Source organism: Neurospora tetraspora, assembly GCF_033439725.1.
Source record: "Neurospora tetraspora strain CBS 560.94 chromosome Unknown B0H65scaffold_4, whole genome shotgun sequence".
NCBI lineage: Eukaryota > Fungi > Ascomycota > Sordariomycetes > Sordariales > Sordariaceae > Neurospora > Neurospora tetraspora.
In genome coordinates, this window is record NW_026944386.1 from 4,876,024 (window position 1) to 4,899,046 (window position 23,023).

Here is a 23,023-nt window from a genome sequence, read left to right on the forward strand (position 1 = left end):
GGGCGATCGGGTGCACCAGTCGCCTTGTAGATGGACGGTTAGGTGGTGGCTGCGTTCGCCCATCCGATCCTGTAGGTTGGCGCAACTAACGATGCTTGTCCTCGATGTACTTGGTGTCGAAGGTTGCACACCCTCACCCTTACAGGGACAAGGTCCGAACTCCGAATTCCTTCTAGAAAGCTTCTTTAGGGGTTGCCGTCATTCATGGCATGGGCCACAAGGAGGCCGCTATACCTGACCCGAGTATGTTTGCTTGTCCCAATCAAGACAACCGCACGTTTCAGCTCGTAGTTGTTCGTTCTAGGAAGGTCGCCTGGCGGGAGAACCGATCGAGTCGGAGCTGAGCTCGAGAGGAAGAATGGAGTTGCCGAGGAGATTGCTCGGTAATATCTGCGAGAACACTATCATCAGCTGAGGCTCCGCGGGCAGTAATATCGGCGATGCATGTTGGGGGAACGGAGACGTTACCAGAGCCACGTGGTTGGCCACAGCTCTCTCTTGGCCGGGGTAGGTCGCAGGACCTGCAGGGAGTCCATAAAGATTAATCGATTTGTTTGTTGGCTTCCACTGCACTTGAGGGATGCCTGGACTGCTGGATTTCTCCTCGCCCTTCACATCCGGCCAGGATCGCACTGGCACCACTCGCGGCACTCTATCAGTAATCCCTTTGCGGTGGCCATCGTGACTTGTTGCGTTTCGGGTCTTTGTCGACGAGTAATTGGGTAGTATAAGTACAAGGGACAACACTTAGCTGCAGATAGGTGTCTGTTTAGGCGGTCTCATTACTGTTTATTGCATTAGACGGTCGAAGGCCGGCCTACTTCAATTAAACCGTTGTAAAGGTTTACGGTTGAGACTAAAAGCCGTTGGAAATTTCAACCGTCTGGAAGACCAACGGCCTGTTTTTTTCCCAATGGTCTGAAAAGTAGACGGTCTGAAGACGGCTTATAGGGTACCTTAGATGCTGGGCCGGGAATTTGGGTGCCTATTTCCCAGAAGGCAAGAGGCTTCGGAAGGCAAGAGCGACGATGACTACCTTCCACCACTACAAGGCCAACCTCGGAGCGAAAACTTTGTACTTCTTCTTTTTCTTCCCTACAACCAAAAATCACCAAGTCATTCATTTCCTCAACCAAAGAACCAGGGAGCCAGGGAGTTAGGGAACCGGATAGCGCATTCACTAAGTTATTGTCTTCCAAGTGGAAGTTGTAGCTAAGTGGTATTTTAAAACTAATGCCTTGGTGATGGACTGCCCGGCTCTCTCTCTCTCTTTCTCTTTTTCTTCTCTCTCTCTCTCTTTTTCTCTTCTTTTTTTGGCCGGGCAACGAAGATAGATAGGTAGTCAATTGATATCTTGTTCTTGGAAATGAATATATCAATGCGACCGTGACCGTGACCGTGACCGAACGCGAAAAGAAATGCCCTAGTGCTTTTCCAACCTGCCTATAACTTAGGGAGTTTTGGACCGTCTACTTTTTCAGACCGTTCCCAGACCCTTTACCTAAATTTAGATTGTTTATACTTATAAACCGCTACACTTTGGTAGGCCGTAATAGTTTAGTTTACACATGTAAACGGTCTATGTAGTAAACGGTCTGGAGACTGTCTTGGGACGGTCTAAACAGGGTGGCACCCACAGCTAAGCAGCGTTTGGCGGGCGTTGTTCGGTCGAGATCTCCGAAGAGACGGAAGCGCGGCGACTGGTAGGATGGCAGATGACAACGTGGGGAAATGAGACGGAATAACCGTACGTAAACAGTGTAGAGATGGAAGATGACGGGATGCAGTGATGACCGAAGATTCCGAGCTGAGTGGCTCGAACTCAACTCAAAGTTTTGCTTATTCCTTCATTCTTCTTTGCGGAGTGATCTGAGCACCGCATACCTAGCCCAGCCTTTTCGGTTGGGCAACAAAAGCGGAAGGCACAAAGGGTACGTGTCCCGCGTTGGCTGCAAGGCTACGGATCAGGCAGCAGTGCATTTCGCAGACAGACGCGCCAGGATTGCAGGAACACTCGACTCCAACTTCTGATAACCGAACTTGGCCAGAACACCAAGGGACTCCGAGATACAAACATGCTAGGTAAACAGCAAGTCAAATACGGAGGCGCATTCGACCGTTTTGTTTCAGATCCATCGATTGATTTCCGCTGTTAGTTCCAGAGCCGCAGGCCATAACTAATCGCAAAAATTATCCGACTCCCTCCCCAACGTCATCATCATCTCCAGATTCCAGTCCAACTCGGGTGCGTAACCACTCTCTCCCCTCCGCCTTCCTTTACCAAACTAGTTCATCAACCCAAAGAACTTCAACATCACCGGCTCATTCACCGGAGCCGTATGCCCCACGCCTGCGCCCATATACCCAACCAATTTGCTGCCATCCCCATACACCATCTGCGTATACGCCTGGCTCGGCACTCCGCTGACATTCCTCGAAAACTCGATCCCCAGCACATTCGACCACTGCTTCAGGGCCTCCATCGCACACCTCGGATACACCAGCGTATCGGCAGCACCATGGATAATTTGCATCCTTGGTCTGCGTCCCGTATACCCTGGGTAAGAATTCCTCACAAAGTTGCCCCATTCCTGCGGAGTGTGCTGCAGTCCCCTGGCGCAGGTCTGGTTGGCTGAGGCAGGAGTAGCCGACGCAGCGCCGGCGAAACAAGCGTGGGCAACGCCCGAGTACGCAGCTCCGGCCTCGAAGACCTCCGGGTAAGTGCCAGCGAGGACGTTGGTCATCATGGCACCGGAGGAGCTGCCCATGACATAGACGCGCGAAGCGTCGCCCTTGTATTTGGCCAGGGTGTAGTTCACCATGGCAATGATGCCGACCGAGTCGCCACCGGCTCCGTGCGTGAGAGAGGCAGGGTCGTTAACCCCCCAGCAATTGGACATGTTGGGTGTGCCGGGGTAGATGAGGATGAAGCCGAGTTGGTCGGCGTAGGAGGGGAGGCGTGTCCTGGAGTACCAGTCAGGGGCAGTGCCGCCACAGCCGTGGAGCTGTCGTCACCTCGTTAGCATCGCGATTGTGTGGGAAGAAAGATAGAAGTACTCACAGCTACGATGATGGCGGGCTTTGTGGCCAGCTTGTCAGGGACGTAGGTGTACATCTTGATTTTGGTGGGGTTGCTGCCCCAGTTCGTCACCTGCTGCAACGAGGCACAGAGGCCTGTGGCCGCGGTGAGGGCGAGCCCGAATAGTGTTTTGGCCAGCATGGTGAAAAAGGTGAAGGAAGTAGTCGAGGTGTTGATAGATGATGGCTAACTGTTTGCTTTCCCCAGATTCTCGATCCAGACTGGCATGGCGCCAGACCATTTATACCTCAATCATCATCCCAAGGACCTCTCAGAGGCCAATCCAAGCGTTCATCGAATCCCCTCGTTCAATATCATCATCCTCGTTCAACACCATCCTCCTCGACAACATTCCCACAATTCGTGCGCATAAAGGCCGTGCGCATAAAGGCCTAATCGAAGTGGCCGTACAAGAGCAAAAATCTAAGCGATGTTGCCCTCGTGCAAGCGATCGTCGTGCAAGGGAACGAGAGTCTTGAGGCACATTCGGCAAAACAAGACACACGCACAGATGGCGGGTAAATATTTGCCCTCGTCAAGTGACGCGTCACAACGTAGCATTTCCCAATTTCCCCAGATCTTGCTATGGTACCCCAGAGCGTCCACGCGTCCAAATAACCTTTTGACTTTTCGGATCCAAAGAGCCGCAGCTTCGGCAAGTGGTGTCGGTAATTGGGAATAGCCTCACCGTTGACACTCGCGTGTCATTGGCATGGGAACAGACTAGATGACGTCAGCCATCAATGCCTGTGCATCGAAACAGCACTTCCTGCTCTCCAAGAGGGACTTGACGAGTTGATCTGACCAAATCTCTGGCGGTCTACCTCCTCTCTGTGATGGGTAATACCTTTCCCCATTCCCCGGCTAGGAACTCCAGTGTCATGCTGGTTGTTGTCATTTGTGCGGAGGGACACTCTGTTCCATTTGCCGCTGAGTGTATCCGAAGTGACAGCGAGGAGAGCAGCAATGATCGAGCATATCATCCATATTAGGTAGTGATTGTTCATCGAGGGAGATGCGGTCATGGTCCAAATCTGCAAAGCTGTGTATCTGGACGGCGAGCTATTGACAGTTCCAGAGTAGATGTTACACATCCACATCTTGTTGAATCGACTGACTTCAACGCCCTCCTGCCGCCCTGCGCTTTCATCGTCCGTTTTCGTGGTGACAACTTGTCCCACTTCGATCTGGACTGTTATGCACGCTCCCTTCGTCAAAGTTACAGTCAGTTCCAAGCTCAAGATTAGTCCCTTGAAGAGCCTAGGTATGGAAGTGTTTGGACATGAACGCATCATCACCTCCGGTGGTTCCAGCATCGCCATCCAGGTCCAGTGACCGGGGACCTGTAACAATCCAGACTGTCAGCCAAATGGCCCTTTCAAGTTATCCCTTCGCCGGCTTTGACCGGCGTTTCGCCAACTGCGCCGCTGTGTCCTATGTAGTGGTCGAAGGAATGAGGTTGAGCAGATGGGACACTTGTAGTGAATGGCTGGAAGGCGGGTGCTGGACACTACGCCAAGGTAGCTAATGAAGGGCAAGTTCGATTGTTTTTGGAATTGAACTGAATCGTGATGCCGTGGCCTGGTTGAGATACTTTGTTTTCAAGCCTGCGACTGCAAGATAACATCCTCCTCTGCTCGTTTCTTCCAATTCTAACCCTTGACCATTCCCCCCTTTTTGAGGAACGCCTCCATCTCCCGTCTCTTCACCTTCAGCCACCCTTCCACTTCCCCCTTTCTCATTTCCTTTCCTTCTTCTCCGTACCCCAACCTCACCAACTCCCTAACCAACTCACTCTCCACCCCCTTAAACACTCCCAGTTTCTCCACCACCCCAAAACACCTCGACGCTTTACTCCCCTCCAACACACCCGCTATGCTAGCTGGCAATGGTCTGCCTTCTGCCTCCAATTTTTCCTCGGCCTCCCGGAACTTCTGGCGGTAGAGATCCCTCGCCTTCTGCTTTTTGACCGTCTTATCGTATTCGGGGTGCTTTTCGTCACGAAGGATAAGGGACTCTTGCTGGGAAGAGAGCAGAGGGAACGGAACAGGATAGTAAAACACCTCCCACGGAGCAGATTGGGCCATCTCCCAGTCTATGACAGCTAGGAAGTCGTAAGTACTTCCGGAGGAGGAATCGGGGGAGGTAGAGACAAGGATGTTTTGGATGCCGAGGTCCATGTGGTTGAAGGGGAAGGGGCCGTTGACGGCAGGAGCAGAGGGCGGGGAGCGAAATAGGGGGGAGTTGTAGACGAGGTCACGGAAGATGAAGTGGCCTAATTTGTCGAGTTCGGAGGGGGATTCGGGATCGGGATTGGTTGAGTGGGAGGGTGATGGGGATGATGAACGTTGAAGAGTAGCTTTGAACCTGGCGTCGGCGATGTTGCGGAAGTACTCCCAGCTTGAAGATAGGGGGCCGCGGTCGGCAAAACCGTTGATGGATGGCGTTGCTATGGGACCAATGGTTGGACCTTTCTCCGTGGAGTATTCCGATATGGAACCGATGGTTGGGAAGGTGAAGGAGGCGAGTTCTGCTTGGGCCATCGTCCATTGCGACATGATGTGTTCTTGCGTCTCAACCTGCTCTATCGTCAGTACCTCCTTGCTCTGTCCATTTTAACAACACCGGGAGCGAAACCCACCGGAAGATCCCAAAAATCTCCTACTGCATGTTCCACCGTATTCCCAAAGAAGCCCTTTATCAGCATATACGACGCCCCCACCCTCCGCGCCTGTTCAATCCCCGGTTTCTCAACCGCATAACACTTCGGAAACGGAAAGGTTTTCACATTGTCCCTAAGGAAAGCCATAGTTGCCACCTCGCACTGCACCAGATATGTTTCCGCCTCTTCTGCGTCGTCGCCTTTACCCTCATGCTCGGGATGCCTCGGCAGGCGTACGCGGGCAATGACAAGGCGCCGATCGTCGGGTGTAGAAAATTCGAAGCAGCACCAGTACTGCCCGGCGGAGAAGCGGTCGGAGAGCCTGACGGGAGAGTGCAGCAGCTTTTCAACGTGGGATTTAAGGGCATCTTTGTTTATGGAGGACATGAAGCGTTCGAGACGAGTGCGCATTGGCCCGTTGTCTTTCCAGTCATCGTAGGAATTCCAGCGGTCGGATGGACATTGTTTCTTGGGCTGTTCGTGTGGAAGGGGGGTGACGGAGGTGGACTTGTCAAGGAAAGCCATGGTGGCGGTGGTGGCCATTTACACGGGGCCGGGCAGCGGGATCAGGTGGTGAAACCGAATTCGGGCGTTGGTGATCGCAGAATCTGTTACTTGACTGAAAAGTCCAGTTGAGGATGGGTTGATCTTTTGGACTGGAATTCGATGTATGTCCGTTTGGGGTTTGTTGTTGGAGAGTGACGGAATCGTGACCATGAGGGGGAATGATGTTTACAACCGCTATCCCTACAACATGATGTAACCCGTCTACCATCGCCTTTGCGCGCAATCCCACGGCATTGCGACAACCAGAAGCCATATCTCGGGATATAAATTCCATCCCAACTCGTATATCATTATGACGACGCATCTGATTGGGCTCTAAGGGTTGGTCCGACGCAGTGTCATGTCGTGCGGTGTGGTTGTGTGAGGCCATCATTTCTTATGGTATGGACAATAAGGGGGGTAGATTGGGTGCCAACCAACAACAAGCGGTTGTATAGTGTAGCGGTTATCACTCCGGATTCTGAACCCCCTCAGAACATTCCGGCAACCCCGGTTCGATTCCGGGTACGACCTCTTTTTGACCCTTTTTCTTTTACTTTTTTTCTTTTCGCGTCGCCAAGCTTGAGGCCTTTTTCTTAAGCTGAGATTTCTTCAAGCGCACAACAACAAGGTTGTATAGTGTAGCGGTTATCACTCCGGATTCTGAATCCCCTCAGAACATTCCGGCAACCCCGGTTCGATTCCGGGTACGACCTGATCTTTTGCATTTTTGTTTTCGTGACAAGCGTTTCTTTGCTTCCAGCAACAGCCAAAGTTTCAGGAAAAACAAGATTATCACACGCGAGAACAACATATAATTCCGCCTGTGCAAATGCTTGTCAACGTTTTTCATGCTAGCATGGGCAAGACGAATAACATAAGAGGCAAAATGCATCAGCACTTTTTGCTGCAAGAAAGGGAAGATGGAGATGTCACCGTAAATTGTCAATAATCATCTCAGAATGAATAGCACTTGACATCTGACCCAAGACGTGAGCAACAAAATGAAAAAAATCCGTGGCACAACATTTCGCCAGCTAACAAGCTGAAGCCTGAACAAAAGGAAAAAGGTAGGTCGTACCCGGAATCGAACCGGGGTTGCCGGAATGTTCTGAAGACATCAGAATCCGGAGTGATAACCGCTACACTATACAACCTTCACAGGCGGGTGATGATTGCTCGCTCTTGAGCTGCGTGCTGGGAGTGTGTCTTTATCAACCCATGTATGCCCTAATCAAGGTGGAGATCGGGCATGTAGTGGACTTGTGCTCCGGACGGGACCCTGGGTGCCTGGAAACGATGAGGCCGGGATGGCCCGCTCCCGAGGGCGGAGACTCCACAGGGGTTGAAGATGGGGACGTCATGGGCGAAGCTGTCGCAACGAGGATGCTTGTTGAGCAACGTGGACGTGTAGAAGATCTGGTATTTAGTGAGCACATTGTACCCTGTGCTTCCGCGACTGACGACCATCATCATGTATACTGTCCTTGCCACTTGGCAAGGACGGCTCCGCGAAGACGATGCCAGAGCCGCGCAAGCGTACCATAAGCCACCGCCCAACTGGGAAGCTTGTGCGCCTCGGCGCAACAAAGGATCAGTTGCACCCGGGCACAGGTTCGGCAGACAACCGGGTAGTGTAGCCGATATTGTGTGATGGCTGTCATCCCTTCTTTCAGCTTTGACCATCCGTTCCCTGTTCCGAGCGAGTGTAGAGGCGCCACTAGGGCGTGGAACAGAAGCCACGGGTATATCCTTCCGAGCCGCCCGCGTGGGTTTCTCGAATCCGGCACGGGTTGATCATGTCTCTCAATAAAATATGAAAGACCCGGAGGAGGTTGCATGGCAGTTTCGCACTGGTATGCGTGCGACTGTGACACGGGCTTGGCAGTGGTTCTTCAGCTCTTGGGACTCGGGATGGGACCGTGCTTCATATTTTCGTGGCGGCGTATGCAGAGGTTTCGGTCGTCGAGCTTCGATGGTATTTACCGGGAAGCCGTAGCCATATGTAGCATCGATTCTCGGTCGGCACCGTGATTGTGCACTGGTATGGATCATGGTCATGGCCGCGATTGTGGCTGTCGAGGTAGATAGCGTAAGGGTATGCCGGGCCTGGAAAGCAACCGCTGGGACGCGATGTCGGGCCAATATACTTTGGCAATAACAGTCTGTTGAGACGAGCATGATGTCAGCAGGTAGCCCTAAGGAAAGGCGTCAAGTCTTTGGAAACACTTCACGATGAGTGGAAGGACGCGGATCAGCGTTGATGCCCCGGGACGAAGGCCATCCCTAAATCCTACCCGGGGAGGGGGAGAAAGACGTTACGATTTGCGACTGGAGATTGGGCTTCTGGGCTGAAGGTAGCGAACGTTGTCGGAATGGAAGACGATGGGGAGGACAAGGGAACAAACGAATTGCAATCGACAGGAGAGCAACACTGAAACAGACAGGGCAGGCACTTGGCAGGGCAGCGGCAGGCAGTGACTGGTCGATGAGTGTCCCGCTCTCGTGCATGTCAATCATGTGCGACAGGGCACGATAAGCAGAGGACCCACTATAAACCGCGCATGGAACCAGGAACCAGCGCCCAGGAACGGCGAAGCTGTGGAGACACATTTCGAGAAACACAGCACGGACCTTTCTCATCGTGTGATGAAAAAGGGGAGGTCTGAGATCAAATAAAGGTCGTTGTTGTTGTTGTTGTTGTTGCTGTTGACATGTCGAGAATGAGATAAAAGGGCATTGGAATATCAGATGTTCATCTTGATTCAGTATCCATCCTGGTCTGGGGCGCCAGTTTTGGGGACTTTGGATATGTACCCAAGGTAGGTAAGGAGGAGGGACATCAAAGTGAGGGAAGAGGGAGGGAGGGATGCCAAGATTCGAGATTACCTTAATTGAGGTGTTCCCGAGAATGTCGCTTGCAGTCCACTTGGGCCCTACCATGGAGCTGAGAACTGAGACAGTCCCCGGACATATTCGCGGATTCGACGGCAAGCCACGTTGGATGGTGGTAGTGCTAGATATCTTTCAGTTGCTCTCAAATTTGTGAGTCTGTCTACTATAGAGATCGTGGCTGTGCTTCTCTAGAGTCCAAGACAGGAACCACGGGGATGTATTGGGTTCTCCTCCTGTAAGGTACCGTTCGGTATTACATGATTGCTTTTTCCGAGTCAATGAATTTCCCACATCCATCACTTTCATCCCGTCCGCACAAGCCAGGGGCTGCTGTCACCATCATCGGATGAATCTACCCAGTCAAAGTCAAGACGACATGCGCCAAAACATTGACAGTTCTCGTCACCTTTCAGCTTGTCCGACGTGCATCTGTTGTGTTTGTGTAATGTAATGCCCGGACCTGCTTTAGGTGTACAAGTTGAAGTGTTTAAACCCCTTTCGTGACCCCTGTCGCCAATCTGGACCTTCAGTGGACTTTTAGTGCTCTTAGCGCATTGCGGTAAAATTGGGTACGTGGCAAGGGAATCGTTGCGCTTCAACCTTGCGCAGCAACGGAATTGACAAGTCCAGTCGCTCCTTCGATTCTCACTCATTCAGTTTCAACCACGAAACCCACGACTCGACGACGAGCCCACGTCCAAGCTCCTGTCCTCAGCACATTCAGGACCGCCAATCCCCGACCGAATACGCTCGCTTCGTTCTACAGAGAGAGAGAGGCACCGGCCCGTCTCCTTTACCCAAATCACCAGACACCTCACCCAGACAGGAGGGACCCAGTCCGGACGAACCACTCAGTCAGTCACCCATCTGTCCCTTTACTCGTCAGGAATATCTCGAAACCCCTCAGCTTAGCTGACCTCTCACGAGTCCAACCAGACAGTCAACCACGACACATTCCATACCCCGATCTCTTAATCGTAAACCCTAATACCGGACAACCGACCGACCGATCGACCGACCGAGTCAGTCTCTACTAGGAAAAGCTGAGCTGAGCTCCAGGTTCCTAGCTCAACACACCCGCGAAGGCGACGGCGACGGCGACATCTACAGCTATCCTCTTGTCGCAGTATCCACCACCCACCAGATAGCTCGAGACATAGATAGATGCCTTTTACCTGGCCAACACAGTCAAGATGCCCTGGCAACCACTGCCCCGAATTGCCTTCGCCGTAGCTACATACCCCTTCACTGCCTCCAGCGCAGCCGACCTCCCCCTCGAAATCGGCGACGAGCTATACATCATCGAAGAGACACCCGATGGAAACTGGTTGAGAGGCTACCTGGTCGCCCCTCCAAGTCTGCTTGCCGGCCTGACCAGTGTGAATGGCCAAACACTAGAGGCTCGCGTCTTCAGCGGCATCTTCCCCCGCAGCTGTGTCGAGGTACGCGAAGTGCTGGGCGAGAGTGACGAGACTGACGACAGCGAGCCCGACAATGGAGATCCAAACGGAGAGAATAAGAAGAGAAGGAGCAAACGGGTGACAAAAGAAGGCCGATTGTCTGTTCCCGTAAAACGCGATCCCAATGCGCCTCGACCACCCGCTCCCGTGCCTATGCTCAAGATTGGCGACGAGACACCCACTTCGGCTGCCGAACCCCTCATTGATGAGATCGCATCCTGCCTCCGCGAATGGCACTCAACAAACCTCCACGGGCTCCTTCTCTCTCGACAGTACGAAAAGCTCGACACTCTTTCCAAGTTGATTACAAGCCTCAACCTCTCGCGACAGCAGTTTCTACACAATGTCCTCACTACTTGGGAATACGAAAACCTACGGGAAAAGACGGTTTGGGATCTGGTCCGTGTCAACAAGCTCTGTGGAGGAGAGGTTATTGTGCGCGACCCAAGTGCCCGTGGCCGTGTCATGACGGGCGATGATTCTGTCGTGGAAATAACCCAACTGCAGTCCGTCATGAGCCTGCTGGACGAGCCTCCGACGACCACACTCGAGTTGACGGCCTTGCACCACTTGATGGTGGACATCAAGTGCTTTGCCGGCGCATCCAACGAGTCGACAACCCTGGTTCTCTACCTTGCAACCAAAGCACCCGGAGGAAGAGTAACGCCTCTGTCGGAGAGTTACATAGTAGATGTGCCAGCTGGCGGACAACTAACCAACCTAGCGCGGACCTCACAGATGCGCACGCTTTTCTCCGATCTCTCGTCTGCCGACATTGGTGATGTACAGTCCTCCAAATCCGAGTTGTTGTTGGTCGTCAAAATCCGGGCGCCTCAGCCAGTTGTAGCAGCCAAGCCGAGTTCTCGATCAGGCGGGCCCTCGAACAGCTCGCCCCAGATATCAGCCAAAGAGTCAAAACCACCCCTGGTGTCTGGGAACAAGGCCTTGCGTAGGAGCATGGTTTGGGCCAACAAGAACACCCGGGGCGCGTTTGCTAGGAAGAACTCGGACCTTGAGGCGTTGTCGGAGCAGGCCGAAGAACAGCAGATCAGCAATGAAGCTCTTGAAAGTAGGGAAGGGGCACCGCCGAGTACCGCTAACTCGAGAGCAGGTCGTCCTTCGGTGGACGGCCAATTCCCACCGACTACAGCCGACAGGACGGTCGGCGTTGGAGTGCTGAAGCTGAACTCGATCATGAAGCAGCAGGGCGAAGAGGTCGAACATGTGGTCAACATCTGGGCGCCTTGCTCCAAGTTCCCATCGGACAGACACGGTGAAAACAGCGAGGAATGGGACCCACTCATAAAGGAGATATGCGACAGCAGATCAGGGCACCATGAAAGATCAAGGAGAGCCGAAAGGTTACAGATACGACTTCGGTCCTTCAACAACCCGGACGCCGACGCCCTCATCAAGATGACGCCTACGGTCTTGTCTGGGATCTGCAAGACCAACAAGATGGGTTTCTCTGGAGCACCGACCAAGCCACGATCGGACATCTATGTCACCATTGACGAAGCTACCTTGACCAGGCAGACCCTACTGTCCCGGTACGGAGCCAGCGCGACATCGCTGCCCAGCAGTATTCACGGCACCAACTTCCAGATCACCCTCGAGGTACGTCGGGCAAATGGCGAACGCATCGACTACTGCATATATCCCTCCTCCAAGAACGAAGGCCTGAGCACATGGAGATCAACAGCCGTCGACCGTGGAGACCCGTGGAAGCAGATCATCAAGCTCGTCCTTGCTCCCCAGGATGTCCATCAGTCACATATCGTCATGTACCTCTCCGATGCGCCAAATCCTCCGTTCGCTGTGGCATACCTGCCTCTATGGGACCAGCAGGCGTTCATCCATGACGGTTCCCACAATTTGTTGCTGTACAAATTGGATGAGAACACGTCGAGCGCCCAAGCACCTGCGGGAGGCAAGGGGGGATACCTGAGCTTGCCTTTTGCCTCCAACTTCCGCGATGAGCATGCCGAGGTGACTGGTCCGCTGGCTGTTTTGCGCATCGATACATATCTGTGCAGCACGAGGTTCTCCCAGGACAAGGTCGTGCTGGGCCTGCTGAAGGGCAAGGACTTGCCTCAGGGAGAGGTACCTGACATCCTAAAGGCATTCATCTTCGTTCCCGAAATCGAGGTTGTCAAGTTGCTGAACGATGTCTTGGACGCCCTCTTTGGCATTCTTGTTCATTACACCGGGAACGACGACCTTGAAGATCTCGTCTTCACTGCCTTGGTCAGAGTGCTGGACATTGTCCATGACAGGCGCTTCAACCTCGCTCCTCTTGTCGACCAGTACGCAGAAACTCGGTTCAATTATCCATTCGCCACGCCCTGTCTCGTCAGGTCCTTCACCAGGCTACTGTCAAAACCCACAGAGCCCGAGACATCACGGAAACTGCGCGCCACGTTCAAGGTTGTACGGCACATCCTCAAGTTCATTACCCATGCCAGGGGCCAACAAAAGGAAAAGGAGGCTGGCATAGGGATCACCACCTCTAATCCCGGCTTCACGCGCCACCTGCGCACCATCTTCAAAGCCCTCGATGCTTTGATGCGCAACCAGGCACCTGTCTTGGTGGGCAGCCAAACGCTCGCCGTCCAACATTTCCACACGTGGCTACCCGAGCTCACCGGCCTATTGACAACCGAGGAGATTCTCCATATTGCCATCGACTTTATGGACTCTTGCTCCTCCGTCAAGGGCAAGCTCGTGCTGTACAAGCTGGTCCTCATCATCAACTACTCCATGCTCGACATCTTCTCGCACCCAGAGCAGCGGTCCGCCTTGAGCGCTAATACCGTGAGGTGGATCGCGCCGCACTGGGGGCATACCGATGAGGTGACGGAGCAATGGAGAGAACAGGTGCGGCTGTGCTGCTCGGTGCTTGCCAGCCAGGTCGAGCATCTCGGACCGGAGATCCCAGATTATATCCCAAAGATTATCCAGTCTTACCTCGCCATCCAGGCTGCCGAGAAGACGCCCAAAAACCGGTTGTCGCTTCTGTTCCCCACATCGTACCCATTCCCCGCCAAGCCGACTGCCGAAGAGGTGGTCTTTGACGAAGCCCTCATCGAGCTCTCTGCTGTTTTGTCAGCGCTATCCAACTCCCCCAGCGGCATGCAACTGGAGCTGGCGGAAGACGATCTCAACGCCATCATTGAGAACTGCCTGCGCGTACACATGAGCATCTTGCAAGGCGAGACCTTCCCATCCAACTGGCTGAGCGTGCATATCTTCCATCACAAGTCGACCATGCGGACACTGCAATATCTTGCCACTTTGTTGCTCGAGTCTTTCCTCCCGCATCCGGATGAGGCCGAGAACTTTGATACCGAGCTGTGGAAGATGTTCTTCACTACGCTGCTTAAGCTGGTGGGGAGCCCCTCGCTGGCGCTGGAGACGTTCCCAGAGCAAAAGAGGAGAGCGGTCTGGAAGATTGCGGGCGATGTCAGAGAGCATGGAGCTGATCTGCTGAGGAAAACGTGGGAGGCTATTGGGTGGGAGACAAGCCTGGAGGAGCGGGCACGGTATGGGCTGTCCAAGATGGGCGGTTATCAGGTGCAGTATGTGCCTACGCTTGTTGGGCCCATTGTTGAGCTTTGTCTTAGTGTGCATGAGGGTCTCCGGAGGATGGCTGTAGAGGTTCTGCAGACCATGATTGTCAGCGAGTGGACCCTGAGCGAGGATTTGTCTGTCATTCAGACGGAGATCATCGACTGTCTTGATGGTTACTTTAAGGAAAAGCCATTGACAGAGAGTATCCTCCAGAAGCTCTTTGTGAGCGAGCTCCTGGACCGCTTTGAACCGCTCTCCAAGATCCCAGATGAGCCGCTGTACACTGCCATCCGTGAGCTGATGGGCACAGTCGACGAGTTCCTCGATTTGCTGGTTGCCGTCCACAGCGGTGACGGTTCAGGCGAAGCCTCCAACCTCATCCACCGCCTGCGTCTCATGGAGTTCCTCCGCGACATGCAAAAGGAGGAGATCTTCACCCGCTACGTCCACCAGCTCGCCAGCCTCCAAGCCTCGGCACGGAACCACACCGAAGCCGGACTCGCTCTGCGCCTACACGCCGACCTCTACGACTGGGACCCTCTCAAAACCACACCCGCCCTCGACGATCCTTGCTTCCCAGCGCAATCCCATTTTGAGCGCAAGGAGCGCATCTACTTCGACATGATCAAGCACTTCGAAGACGGGCACGCCTGGTCCTGCGCCCTCGCTGCCTACAAAGAGCTCCAAGCCCAGTACGAGTCCAACATCTTCGACTTCGCTAAGCTCGCCCGCACACAGCGGGCCATTGCGACTGTGTACGAGACCATCGCGCACAAGACCGACAAGCTCATCCCCAAGTACTTCAAAGTGGTCTACAAGGGCCTCGGCTTCCCTCCTTCCGTGCGCGACAAGGCCTTTGTCTTCGAGGGCGCATCTCCTACTGAACGCACGGCCGGATTCACCGACCGCATGCAAGAGATGTACCCCTCTGCTCAGATCATCACCCCTTCTCATGAACGTGACACTGCAGAGTACGATGTTGAAGGCCAATTCCTCATCATATCAGCCATTTCTCCCCACCGCGATCTCACGCATACCGTCTTCCAGCGCGCTCGCGTCCCGCAAATCATCCGCGACTATCTTATCTCTTCCAGTCCTCAAACGTTTAGCATCAGCACAAAGAGAGACACCAACGGGGATGTACGGGATCATTACGCTGAGAAGAAAATCTACACCACCGCTGAACCTTTCCCAACCATACTCAAACGGAGCGAGATTGTTGAAATCAAGCATGTGAGGTTGACGGCAAAGGAGACGGCACTGGAGAGGATCGTGAGAAAAACGGGAGAGATGACCGCTGTTGAGAAGAAGGTTGCAGAAGGACAGGCGCAAGGGGGTGAGGGAAGTGACGAGGCTACGGTGATGTTGTTGGTCGATGCGGTCAGCATCAGTGTAAATCCGGAGAGCGAAGCGAGTGTGAGTAGGTACCGAGAGCTGATTCCTGGAATGGGGAGCACGACGCCAATCACGATAAAATGCGGGAGTGATGAAGACGAGGACGAGGAAGATGGGCCCCCAGAGATTGATGCCCAAGAAAATGCCATCAAGATGGCGTTGGTGGATCATGCGATCATGATCAAGAGGTGTTTGGCGACTTTTGCGAAGAGCCCCAGGGAGGTGGTAAGGAAACACGGGGAAGATTTGCAGAGGTGTAAGTTCAATATTGTCATCATCGTGTTGGACGAGGAGGTGCTAACAAATACAGTTTTTGAACAAACCTTCGCCCCAGAAATCGCAATCTTTACACCCCCACCGGCACGCTCTCCCCAACCTTCTCCCGGCAGCGACCGCACCGGCGGTATCACTCCCTCTCCAACCTGGCCACGATCACCGGCAGCTTTCGGTTCCTCAACCGGACAGCACAAACATCAACAATTCGCCACGGCTTCTTTGGCAAATGGCCACGGCCTCGGCATCTCCGGAAACGCTCAAGGCCATGCGCACACCGCAAGCGAAGCAGCAGATGTTCTAGGTGAAATCGTCGTCGTCAGTACCGGGATTTCCCAACCCGTTTCTCTCCGACAGGGACGCGGTGCAAGGCTGAGTTTCTTGGGAGGGAGGAAGAAGGATGGGAACTCCCCCACGACCCATCAATTATCATCAACTGGTTCCATCCCCCACCTACTCAACACCAGCGACCACAACCTCGCCAGCAGGTCAAAATCCCACGAGGACATCTACGCCGGATCAGCATCAGCAACGATGATGAACACACCCACAACCACTGGCGACCGAAGCCCATCTGTCCCTAACAATGTAGTTCACAGCAGGAAAGAACAACAGCAGCAGCCAATTGAGAGCATAGGGAAGGCGAACCGCCGCTCCTTCCTTCGCGGGTTCAGCTCCTCTGACAAGGTGCACCTCGTGAACGCTATTAACGGCGCGGCTGAGAGCGTTGGTGGAAACACAGATTGGCAGACGGAGTACTCATCCCCTTCTCTTTCTCAGCCCAACTTGCACTCACCCGCGCAATCGCAATCCGACCAGCTGGACCGAGAAAGGGAACGCGAGGCGGCGGCAGCGGCGCTGAATGGATATGGGAAAAAGGAGAAGAAGAGCAAGAAAGAAAAGGAGGACAAGGAGGAGGACAAGGACTTGAGGGAGTTGAAAGATAAGTTCCACAACGGCAGTGCAAGTGTCAAGAAAAGGCTGAGCATGCTTAAGATCGGGAACATGAAGAAGAGTGGCAAGGGAGATGGAAAGATGGGGGCGCTGGATGAGGAATAGTGTCCTGCGTCTGCCGCCGATGTGCACGATGAGCATTTCCCCGGGTGGGATCATTGTCCGCCTTGTCCGCCACGTCCGCCTCGCCATCCGCTTCGTGTGCGCCGGGCTGGAGAAGAGTTTATTTGAAGGACGAACCCCAGACCCGTGCTCTTATATATTCAGCTCATGCTATCAACGCTACACGCTCTCGTTTCTTTCGGTTTAGGATAACATATGGCATTGGGGGCTCAAGGAGGGAGGTTGCGTTCTTTTGTTTTCTTTCATTCTAGTTCATCACGTCTGCGCTTCAGGATATTTCATGGGACATTTCACTCCGACTTTCTATCTTCTATCATCATCAACATGTTCCGCACTACACGCTTCATCAATCATAATCTCCTTCATCTTCATCTTGTCAATTACTATCGTTCACGCACGGACTGGTCTACACGGAATAAAACGGGGGCTCCTGCTGGGAGTGGGAGCCTCGGGGGGCGGAATACTAAAGCACGTCTTGGTTTTTGTTGGATGTTTGCATGTTTGGTGCTCCTTGTCGACGGACGAGCAATGCATCTCTATCCTTTCCCTTTGTTCACTTTATCTCTTTTGCTTGCTCGCATCCACCACCTGTACAATACGTCTTCGAAGTTTCACATCTTGATCTTCACCTGCACATTCTGTTCCTTATCCGATTCTTGTACAAGACTTTGTCCGCTTATACTTTGATAGGATGAGAAGATCGATCATTCGTACCCTGGGCATTTGGAGGTGACTGCTGAAATAGCAGACCAAAAAGACGGGAGGAGGGTGTGCCCAGAGGCGGAGAGGCGCGCGGCGCTGATAAGGAGCCCTCCGAGGAGCATCGGCGAGGCCTACCAAGTTGAAATAGACAGTAATGAAGGCGATTTGAACATCAATCCCAGCGTGACCAGTTTCCAAGATTCTTGCATTGAGCGCCAGTTGTTTCCAATCGCAGATGATGCTGGATTTCCAAGTTCCTGCACACTGCAGCCTCTACCGCTGACTAACCGGCACATGTCGAAATCTCGGCCGCGGCCTTCCGCCAATCTGTGGGTCGTGTCTGCAATGGCGGCTGCAATGTTTACACCTCCTTTTCCTTGCCCCATCCCCGAACTTTGGCCATCCATTACCCTGGTTATCTGCTGCTCCCCCTTCCGTTCTCCTCAATACCAACACAGCACCGATCATCCCATCCCATCCTATCCTGCCCTCCTGCTGCCATCCAAACTCAAAATGACACGAGCAGTCAGCCTAGTCAACCTAGCCAAACTCTCGCACCTCTCCACCCGCACCCGCTACCGCCTCCTCCTTACTTGTTTTGTCCTTACCACCGCCCACCTCCTCTTCTCTGCTTCCCTCATCCGCTGGTCGTCCAACTTGTCAAAGCCGCCCCGTGCCTCCTCAGATAACGCCTCCAAGTCTTCCAATAATGTTTCCAGCAAGGAACACATCCCGCCATACGGCGCCGAAGACGCCGGCCGGCCCGTCGTCCCCCAAGCAAAGCTCCTAAAGGATTTTTTCACCTGGAACGAAGCGGGTATTGCCTCCCTGTCTCCGCCTGTCTTCCTCCCTCCCACTCCTCCGTCCCCTCCAATCACTGACCCCTTCCCCCTCCTCTCTTCCAACTTGCCGCCTCGCAAACTGAGAAGGCTGCTACAGCCACCCGAGATCAACCGCCCCTCGCATTTCCGCCACCTCCACCCTTCTCACTCCTCCCAGGGACTTACCCAGCAGCCGTCGAGGTCTTACTTCTCCCGCTTCGGCAGCAAGTCTTTCGGCCGCCGCCCCGACCCTCCCACCTCCTCCCCTTACCACTCCAGCCTCAACCCGACCGGCATGGCACCGCTGCTGATCGGGTTCACCCGCAACTGGCCACTCCTATTGCAATGTGTGTCCAGTTACATTGCAGCAGGCTGGCCGGCGGAAGAGATTTATGTCGTCGAGAATACGGGGACGATGGATGCGAATGAGCGGGAGTTGTTGGGGTTGCAGAATCCGTTTTTTATGAACCGGACGCAGTTGGGGATGCTTGGAGTGAACGTTGTTTCCGTAGGTGCCGTTTCTGATGCTGACCCCGACTCTGGTTTGACCCCTAGCCAAGGATAGGAGGGGATGGAACTGGGGATATGCCCGTTTCGCCTGGGCAGAAAGACGATTCTAGTCCTGACGGGTATGGGAAAAGCCACAGGGTTGTGGACATGGGCGGTGTGCGTTGTGGGATTGGGAAGCGGGTAGGAAGAGCAAAAGGAGAGTCGAGAAGATGGGAAGAGGGAATGTACAAGGGACGAAGGAATGACATGGATACTGGCTGATTTACTGGATGGCAGACTCCGACGCTCTTGACGTTTTCGCAGTTGCAGAACTTCTTTGCTTGGTTAGTTCCCTCCTTTCCCTTCCGATCGGAACGGCTGCTGACCGGTGACATGGACACAGGACTGCCCTCCAACGCGGCTGGACCGAATACTTCTGGTCACATCAAGACCTGATCGTCTTCTCTTACGAACACCGACACCCATCGTATTCCCCAGCTGCCGCTGCCCGAGCCAAGTCGCAGTCCAAGTCCGACAAGTCCAAGGCCAAATCCAAGACCAAAGCTTCCTCCACGTCCAGCTAACCATTCGAGGACGACGAGCCCGAAGAATACCGCTCTCTTTACGCCAATGCCCTCCATACCCTCAACCAATGCCGCGACCTTTCCCATCCCAAGTGGGCCCACCACTTCTTCTCCTATGACCACCTCACCCTCGTCCACCGGGATGCCATCCTCTCCGTGGGCGGCTGGGACACGCACATTCCCTTCTACGGTACCGACTGCGACATGTACACCCGATTGATGTGGGCGGGCTACGCACAGAACGTGTCCACGACGCCAGCGACAAGGGCAGGGCACATCCTGGACGTGAGCACCGTTCTCGACGACATCGGCGCGCTGTTCCGCATTCCGGGCATCAAAGCTTCCTTCCCCGGCGATCCTCACCCTAACCCCAAGAAACCCGGTTCAGCAGCAGCGGCGACGGCGAAAGACACGTCCAAGTTCGCGGAAGCTGAAACGTACGCCAGCTTGTTGTCGACGGCCCGCCGCATGCAACGAGCCAAGTACGCCCGCGGTAACGGCGGGCGGAACAAGAGCTGGCAGGTGAAACAGCAGGGTGGACAAGGAGAGCCGTTTTATCGGGACGCGGAGGGGTTCGAGGCCGGCATGCAGATGTGGATCGAGTCGGGACGAGCGGTGTTTTCGGAGAAATGGGGACATCGCGGGTATAATATCGCGAGGAAGTGGGCGACTGGGAAAAAGACGGGAGATGGAAATGGAAATGGGTTGAAGGATGGCTGGAGAGTCGAAAGGGATTGGGATGCGGAGAAGGAGGGGGGCGGTGGGATTGGTGGGGGTTGGTAGTGGGGTCTGGGGAACCAGTTGGGGGAGGAGCGGGGCGTTGCGGGGGTGAGGAGGGGTTTCCAGCGCTCTGGGCTTTGTAAGGCCGCTGTAAACGAATTGCTTCAGGGGGTAAATGGAGATATTCTCGGAACAACATGGGAGAAAGACCGATTCAACAATGAAAAAGAAGAATCAAATATGTATTCGGTTAAAAAGAGAAATGCTGTCCCAGTTTCTCTTCCCTTTCTGAAGTTGCCAGGAACTTTACCGTTTGGGGAAGACATCAAACCCGACAGCGAGAGGGAGAATCTCCCCGGGCCATGTCGAGCAGTTCAACCCGCTGAAGGCAGGAAGGAGCAACAAAGGCGGGTGTCGCGCGCGGGGTCAATCGATGCTACGGCCCGGTTCCCAACTCCCATCCTCAACGGCCTCGCCCGAGTCATCAAGTCTTGCACAACACTGGCTCGATAACTGCCTCGGAAACCATATCGAATGCAATAAACACATGTCCACCGGGCGAGCCAGTCCTGCTCGTGCTATTGTTGGAGTGGTACACTTACGGAGAGAATACAGGGAAGCGTTATCAAGGGGGATTGGTCCTCGTTCCAGAGACTGAACTGGAACAAGCTCCGTATGGTGATTCGGGGAGCGGGCACTTGTACCGTCGTGCTGGAGCATTAAAGACAGGCGAACCCGGGGCATCTGTGCTCGCATTCCACGATACCTTGTCCGACGATGATCTTGAGACGGTGAGAGTTTGCTGATTCCCTTCTAACAGAGAGACAACCGCAACCTGCCGTTTATCTGCTGTCCTGGTCCTCACATGCTGGCAATGCTGCTTACCGGACATTGACGTGGGAGGCCCATGAGAGAAACTACCGATGAGATTGGTCGCCCTGGCCTCTGCGGGAGGCCCAAAGCCGTGGCAAGCCACATGAGTCCTGCGTCGACGACCGCAAACAGACATGAAAGGCTGACATCCCTGAGACCTGAGATGTGGTTTGTTGGGTCAGGTCTGGTACCTCCTTCGTCTCAAGCTTGCCTCAGAGCAACAACTTGTTGCCATCGACCAAGAACAGAGTGGGATACATAAGAAGCAAACTCTACTCTCATCTGAGAGAACCAGACGGACAGCTTCCTTCATTCCTTCACACTCTTCCACGAGCCTTACACCGCATCTTCGGTTCACGAAGCACACACAATGGCGACGAACAACCAGCAAAGACTTTATGACATCGTCCCAATTCCCAACAAGGGTACTGGTGTCATCGCAACCCAAGACATCGCCAAAGGCACGCGCATTATGGCTGAAAAGCCACTCTTTATCGTGCCTACTAATGTCATGGGAAAAGGCAACGACGTCGTGGAGAAGTACATCGCTGAACAACTGAAGGGCCTCGACAAAGATCAGCAACGTGCCTTCCTCAGCCTGCACAACTGCCACGGCACCAAGTTCAGGCCTTTCCTTGCCATCTCCAAGACGAACATGCTCGGTCTTGGCTCCCCGCCCGTCGGAGGCGGCCTTTTCACTGAAGCATCACGTATCAACCACGCTTGCAACCCCAACACGCAAAATAGCTGGAATGAACGCATCAGCCGCGAAACCATCCATGCCGTCCGTGACATCAAGAAAGGGGAGGAGATCACCATCTCTTACATCGGACACTTCGCGGCGTATGACGAGCGTCAGTCCATTCTCAAGAACAAGTTCAACTTTGACTGCGCATGCGAGCTGTGCTCATTGCCATCCGGCCAACGTAGGGCCAGCGACATGAGGCTTACCACCATCCATACACTGGATCAGGCTATTCTCAGCGCCAGAAGCAACGTCAAATTTGGACTTGAGATGGTGCGCAAGATGCTGTCACTGCTCGAAGATGAGGGCACGTACAACAGCCAGGTGTACCGCGCGTACTATGATGCCTTCCAGATGATGGCTGCGATTGATGATAAGGCGAGGGCTGGGGAGTTGATTCGAATGGCGTTGGAGCATGCAAGAGCTGTCGAGGGTAATGATTCGGAGACTGTAAAGAGCTTTGAGCGCTTAGCTGCGAACCCGACGAAGCATATGGCGTGGGGATTGTATGGAAGGAAGAAGACGCAGGAGACGGCGCCCGCGGATAAGGATTCGGAAGGATTTAGGACGTGGTTGTGGATGGAGTAAAGTGTACCTTCCCTTTGAGAGCTAGCTAATGCCAATCGAACTTGGCCGGTTCTCTATCGACTATCGCTCCAATGTCGCTACTTCCAATATCGCTGCTTCTAATGTCGCTGCTTCCAATGTCGCTACTTCCGGCAATCGTAGTGTCACGGGGCGCGAGCAAGCACTAAGCTAAGACTTTAATTGTTGTGCGAGGAATAGGAAGAGAATCCTGTGCGCGTACGAGAATTAAGTAGAGTATGTGGTGTGGGTCTGTAGGTATGGGCCTACCTAGAACTATTATATTATATAATGGTACGTAATGTAGTTAGATAGTTACACTTAGTTGATTGTATTAATATAGTACGTATTTATATATAGAAATAGGGTTAGGGTTAGGGTTAGGGTTAGGGTTAGGGTTAGGGTTAGGGTTAGGGTTAGGGTTAGGGTTAGGGTTAGGGTTAGGGTTAGGGTTAGGGTTAGGGTTAGGGTTAGGGTTAGGGTTAGGGTTAGGGTTAGGGTTAGGGTTAGGGTTAGGGTTAGGGTTAGGGTTAGGGTTAGGGTTAGG

The 23,023-nt window shown here is 53.7% G+C and overlaps 6 protein-coding genes and 3 non-coding genes across 9 annotated transcripts; 5 read left to right on the plus strand and 4 right to left on the minus strand.

The window, feature by feature from the left end:
* Positions 1-2,158: 2,158 nt before the first annotated feature.
* Positions 2,159-3,364, minus strand: B0H65DRAFT_213629 (Alpha/Beta hydrolase protein). The gene is made up of 2 exons (XM_062821968.1): positions 3,062-3,364; positions 2,159-3,005 (listed from the first exon to the last, which is right to left on the minus strand). Exons 1-2 carry the CDS (start codon positions 3,218-3,220, stop codon positions 2,286-2,288), a joined length of 879 nt encoding a protein of 292 aa, XP_062682383.1. The 5' UTR covers positions 3,221-3,364; the 3' UTR covers positions 2,159-2,285.
* An 87-nt stretch (positions 3,365-3,451) lies between these two features.
* Positions 3,452-4,494, minus strand: B0H65DRAFT_213614 (uncharacterized protein). Its single transcript, XM_062821967.1, has one exon. It carries the CDS (start codon positions 4,399-4,401, stop codon positions 3,820-3,822), a length of 582 nt encoding a protein of 193 aa, XP_062682384.1. The 5' UTR covers positions 4,402-4,494; the 3' UTR covers positions 3,452-3,819.
* Position 4,495: 1 nt separating this feature from the next.
* On the minus strand, positions 4,496-5,661 carry B0H65DRAFT_213576 (uncharacterized protein). Its single transcript, XM_062821966.1, has one exon. It carries the CDS (start codon positions 5,635-5,637, stop codon positions 4,732-4,734), a length of 906 nt encoding a protein of 301 aa, XP_062682385.1. The 5' UTR covers positions 5,638-5,661; the 3' UTR covers positions 4,496-4,731.
* A 1,074-nt stretch (positions 5,662-6,735) lies between these two features.
* On the plus strand, positions 6,736-6,821 carry B0H65DRAFT_t255. Its single transcript has one exon. It is a non-coding gene; the product is annotated as a tRNA-Gln (tRNA).
* Positions 6,822-6,917: 96 nt separating this feature from the next.
* B0H65DRAFT_t256 lies at positions 6,918-7,003 on the plus strand. The gene has a single exon. It is a non-coding gene; the product is annotated as a tRNA-Gln (tRNA).
* Positions 7,004-7,359: 356 nt separating this feature from the next.
* Positions 7,360-7,444, minus strand: B0H65DRAFT_t257. Its single transcript has one exon. It is a non-coding gene; the product is annotated as a tRNA-Gln (tRNA).
* Positions 7,445-9,998: 2,554 nt separating this feature from the next.
* B0H65DRAFT_213684 (uncharacterized protein) lies at positions 9,999-17,046 on the plus strand. Its single transcript, XM_062821969.1, has 3 exons — positions 9,999-10,036; positions 10,110-15,863; positions 15,918-17,046. The coding sequence occupies exons 2-3, from the start codon at positions 10,376-10,378 to the stop codon at positions 16,937-16,939; spliced, it is 6,510 nt and encodes a 2,169-aa protein (XP_062682386.1). The 5' UTR covers positions 9,999-10,036; positions 10,110-10,375; the 3' UTR covers positions 16,940-17,046.
* A 1,126-nt stretch (positions 17,047-18,172) lies between these two features.
* On the plus strand, positions 18,173-20,336 carry B0H65DRAFT_426346 (uncharacterized protein; the record flags this gene model as incomplete). The annotated part of the gene is given in 5 exon segments (XM_062824627.1): positions 18,173-18,988; positions 19,267-19,313; positions 19,373-19,507; positions 19,534-19,543; positions 19,563-20,336. 5 exon segments carry the CDS (start codon positions 18,173-18,175, stop codon positions 20,334-20,336), a joined length of 1,782 nt encoding a protein of 593 aa, XP_062682387.1.
* Positions 20,337-21,399: 1,063 nt separating this feature from the next.
* B0H65DRAFT_213725 (uncharacterized protein) lies at positions 21,400-22,652 on the plus strand. Its single transcript, XM_062821970.1, has one exon. The coding sequence runs from the start codon at positions 21,517-21,519 to the stop codon at positions 22,477-22,479; it is 963 nt and encodes a 320-aa protein (XP_062682388.1). The 5' UTR covers positions 21,400-21,516; the 3' UTR covers positions 22,480-22,652.
* The last annotated feature ends 371 nt before the right edge of the window (positions 22,653-23,023 follow it).

Coding starts and splice junctions, on each gene's coding strand:
- B0H65DRAFT_213725 (XM_062821970.1), top strand. CDS start 21,517: ATGGCGACGAACAACCAGCAAAGACTTTATGACATCGTCCCAATTCCC.
- B0H65DRAFT_213684 (XM_062821969.1), top strand. CDS start 10,376: ATGCCCTGGCAACCACTGCCCCGAATTGCCTTCGCCGTAGCTACATAC. Junction 15,864..15,917: donor CGGGGAAGATTTGCAGAGGT/GTAAGTTCAATA, acceptor TAACAAATACAG/TTTTTGAACAAACCTTCGCC.
- B0H65DRAFT_213576 (XM_062821966.1), bottom strand. CDS start 5,637: ATGTCGCAATGGACGATGGCCCAAGCAGAACTCGCCTCCTTCACCTTC.
- B0H65DRAFT_213614 (XM_062821967.1), bottom strand. CDS start 4,401: ATGGCGATGCTGGAACCACCGGAGGTGATGATGCGTTCATGTCCAAAC.
- B0H65DRAFT_213629 (XM_062821968.1), bottom strand. CDS start 3,220: ATGCTGGCCAAAACACTATTCGGGCTCGCCCTCACCGCGGCCACAGGC. Junction 3,006..3,061: donor AGCCCGCCATCATCGTAGCT/GTGAGTACTTCT, acceptor AGGTGACGACAG/CTCCACGGCTGTGGCGGCAC.